At 44.8% G+C, this 4274-nt stretch overlaps 1 protein-coding gene across 1 annotated transcript; it reads left to right on the top strand.

Annotated features, from left to right (window-relative positions):
- The first annotated feature begins 1222 nt into the window (after positions 1-1222).
- On the top strand, positions 1223-1830 carry LOC120702164 (vignain-like). The gene is made up of 2 exons (XM_039985913.1): positions 1223-1637; positions 1700-1830. Exons 1-2 carry the CDS (start codon positions 1223-1225, stop codon positions 1828-1830), a joined length of 546 nt encoding a protein of 181 aa, XP_039841847.1.
- Positions 1831-4274: the final 2444 nt, after the last annotated feature.

Genomic DNA, 4274 nt, shown 5'->3' on the forward strand with positions numbered 1-4274 from the left:
ATACAGCAAGTCCTCCATCATGGCCTTCCATACGGAATAATTTGAAGCATCCAGCTTAATCATACCACTTGATATAACACTATCTTCCATGACCAATGTGAGTTCTTCGCCTCCAACAATTAATTTAGCTCTGATGCCAGACTATGTTGGGAAAACCACACTAACACAATAGGTTAGAGGCAGCAGAAATCAGCTCAAGATGTCAACCTATACACACAGGACAATATATGCATTATACATATTGTAGAGAAAATTGCAGTAGCATCACTTCAACCAAGAGACATCAAATTTAACGTGGAGAACCCAAATTAGGGGAAAAATCATGGGACCAAGCCAACCAAATCTTCTTCCACTATATGCTTGTGGGATTACAACAAGTTCCTCTCTAGATAGCACTACAGGCTCATATACATCAAGATTTTACTATCTTGGACAACAACAAGATTTGGGACTGCAAACTCGAATATAGAAGGATCGCACCAAAGAGTGGTGGAACAGCAGATTGGGGGCACAAGGATGTGGATCTGAAACTTCACAACCTTGAGGACGAATCCCTCTTGCTCCCTTGCAAGATCTCCTCTCCAATATCCTTCTTTCCTCTCCTCTCTTCCTCCTTTGGAGGGTCTGTTCTGAAATTTCGTAGCTCCCTCTCTGTTTTCATAGGCTTCTTCATTCTCATGTAAGCCAGCACATTAGATGCTAAATGTATTTAAGGTTGGTCCACACCTTAGACTATATTTCTCTTACATATGCTCAGAATGAGCATTTACTCTCCTCCTTTACCCCAGTACGAGGATTTTACAATACATTGCACCTGATCACCTCTATGTTCATGTTCATGTTGCAGCAACAAACTCTGTGTCTAGTGGCACTACTGAATTATCTCAACTCTCATGAAGCGTGTCCTGAGAAGACCGAATCGTCTATTCCAGCCACGCTCATCTAAGAAATCCTCATCTTCTAGCAGAAATGTTACGCGCCGGCGATTATAGTCTACTCTTGTTAACAAGCGCCCGCGCGCATGCGGAGTCGACCTCAGCTACAGCCTACAGCTAGCACAAGGCACAAAAAATCCTGCTGTCATCGTCCAGCAAACCAGGGCTCTCCTCCAGTATAAGATCGAGGACCTGCGAGGCGGAAACACAGAGCAGAGCAAAGAGGTCCAGAGCAGAGTCCAAGGCAGAGCAAAGAAAAGAGAGAGCAAGACCGGGAGGCCTGCAGCATGGCGAGGGTGACGCTTGCTACGACCGCCATGTTTGCGCTGGCCGTGGCGCTGGCATCGAGTTCACGGCGGAGGACGACTCCATGTGGGCCCTGTACGAGCGCGCACTACGAGGTGGCGCGCGACACGGGCGACAAGCTCCGGCGCTTCCTCGTCTTCAAGGAGACGGCGTGCAGCGTCTACGCCCGCCACCCAGGGGACAGACACTACGTGCTCGGCCTCAACAGCTTCGCTGACATGACGACCGAAGAGTTCCGGGACAGCTTCACCCGCGAGAGGCCCGCCGTTGGCGGGGAGCGCCACGTCGACGCCAGCGGGGAGCGCCACTTCAACATCACGCCGCAAGCCGAGGGCGATAAACTGCTAGAACTACCAGACGCCGTCGATTGGCGCACGAAGGACGCCACGGCCACCCGTGCGTGACCAAGGTCAAGTTCCAGGGTCGTTGCGGTTCGTGTTGGGCATTTGCGGCTGCAGCGGCGGTGGAAAGCCTGAACGCCATCAAGAGGAACATCGGGCTGGTCGACCTCTCCCCGCAGGAGCTGGTCGATTGCTGCGACAGGGAGAAGAGTGGCTGCAATGGCGGCTTCGCGGTCAAGGCCTTCTAGTACATGATGGACATGGATAGCATGGCGTCCACAGACACGTACCCCTACACGGCAAGGCAGGGCCCTTGCAAGGCCACTGACACGACCCCCGCCATCGTCTCCCCCATCGATGGGTACAAGCGGGTGCCATCGTACCACAACGCACAACTGATGTCTGCCGTGAATTCCCAACCTGTGGTCGTTGCCATCGACGCCTCCGACAAATCCTTCAAAGAGTACACCGGCGGCCTCTACAAAGGCCCCTGCGGCCACTCTCTGGATCACGAGATGTTGCTGGTTGGATACGGCACGACATCTGACAATCTGGGCTTCTGGATACTGAAGAATTCCCACGGAGAGGGTTGGGGGGGTATAGAGCGCGCGCGCGTCGCTACTGATTGCAGCGAACAGTGGCCACATGCTTATACATACTACTTCTCAATTTCCACTTCGTGTTCTGGCCACGTGCTTAGAGATACTACTTCTCAATTTCCACTTCGTATTCAGCCCGTATCGACCGAATCCCAGGTACCGCTTCGTATACGCATCTTTCCCCTTCATTTTCCCCTTTCTCCTTCCTTTGGCCTCAAGCTGCAGGCAAAAGGGGGTCGCCAAATTTGAGGGATTCGAGGGAGACAGGGCAGCGAATCACCGGAGACACGCGTTGATCTCCACGTCATGCGCCGCGCTTGCCATGCGATTCATCCGGGCCGAGGCAGAGTACGCACAAGAAGCGAGCGGAAGCCACACCGAGCTCCCCGCGCACTCCGTCTCGCCTGCTTCATCAGGGAGTAAGCCGGAGACGAGGAGGCAGCCACCGCGCCGAGCTCCACCGCATTTTGGTCGATGCCGGAGTCAAGGAGGCAGCCGCGCGCGAGCTCGCCGTGCACTCCGTCTCGCCTGCTTCGTCGGCGATGTGGGTAAGGGTCCAGTTTTTTATTTTTATATATATTGTTTTTTGTTTCAGTTTGAGATGTGTGTATTATTAGTCAATTTGTGATGAATCCTAAAATAAATTAGTTTAGGTCAAAATATATATCTGCTGGAAGCTATTGTACACTAATTTCAAAGTTTTAAATCTCTAGCTACAAAGTTTTCAATATATCTGCCCAAAGTTTTGCCCCCTCCAAAAAAAACTCCACATTATGACATGGAACTCTTTTTTGTTAGGCATACAGGTTTAGTTAGTACTGTGAATTGACGGGTTCAAAGTTTTTATTTCATGGCTTGATATATTTATTACTTTTGTAATCATTTATCCAAAGTTTTTATATACATGGTATGAAAGTTCTCAATATTTGCATTCAAAGTTTTCAAGTAGTCAGTTTAGAGTTTTAGCCTGGAACTATATAAGTTTGGACATGTGATGTTTTATATGCTTCATAGTTTTTTTTTCACAAGTACGAGTATTAAATTTTCAAATATGTACATTGGAAGCTAGGTATTCTATAAAAGTTTTCCATATAAGAGACAAAAGCTTTCAAGATTCTACTATAAAGAGCCATATGTAGAACTTCAAATATATGTAAATTTTTGTAGCATGGAGTGCATAGTTTACATTTTGGCAGTACATAGTTTCATATATTCATAGTGCAAAGTTTGAAATTACATAGTTTTTTTTTCATAAGTACTATATTTTTGAAATGTGCAAGCAGCAATCCCTGAATATAGAATGTAAAGATTTGAATAAAAGGTTTATACTAAACACAGACTTAGTTATTTTTGTTTTTACTAAACACAATGTCCTTTTCCCCAATCATGCAGGTATATTATTTTTCTTCCCATTAGTTGAACATCAAATTTTTGTGAGTTCTGTGACCATGATGTGTCCACATTAACAAAAAAATTATTAAACTCCCATTTTGCACGGGTCAGGACAAGGCTCATTGATATCTCTAAAACAAGATTTGGACCACAACACTTACGCATTCATGTGAGATCAAGGCACATTGGTTGCTATGAAAAAATTCTATACATATGTGTTTGAAAATACACTGGTATGAAATGTCTAAATTTGGATGCTAAATTTGTTGTAATTACAAAGTTTTAAAGTTCGGAGTACAAAGTCAGTAATGTTATATTTTCTAAAGTTCATGTGTTCTAATGTTTAGGGCCGTAACATCTTTTTAGATAAAGTTTTAGAACCGAGAGATACAAAGTTTCTGATAGGCTAGAACGAAGTTTCCAATATCTGAATGCAAAGGCTTTTAATTATGAAGTATTAGATGTAAAAGGATAAAGTTTTGAATTTTTTCTCACAAAATTCCATATTTTTTGAAGAGTAAAGTTGGATTCACGAGAATACAAAGTTTATAACATGTTAGTAGAAAGTTTTCTAATTTTGGGATGCAAAGTTCAGAGTTTATTTTACTGAAAAAATTTACAATAGGGTATCATTGCCTTAATATTGTTTTGTACCATTATCACAATAGGGTATCTTATGAACAATAACACTACACTACAAC

Source organism: Panicum virgatum, chromosome 4K (assembly GCF_016808335.1).
Source record: "Panicum virgatum strain AP13 chromosome 4K, P.virgatum_v5, whole genome shotgun sequence".
NCBI classification, from domain to species: domain Eukaryota; kingdom Viridiplantae; phylum Streptophyta; class Magnoliopsida; order Poales; family Poaceae; genus Panicum; species Panicum virgatum.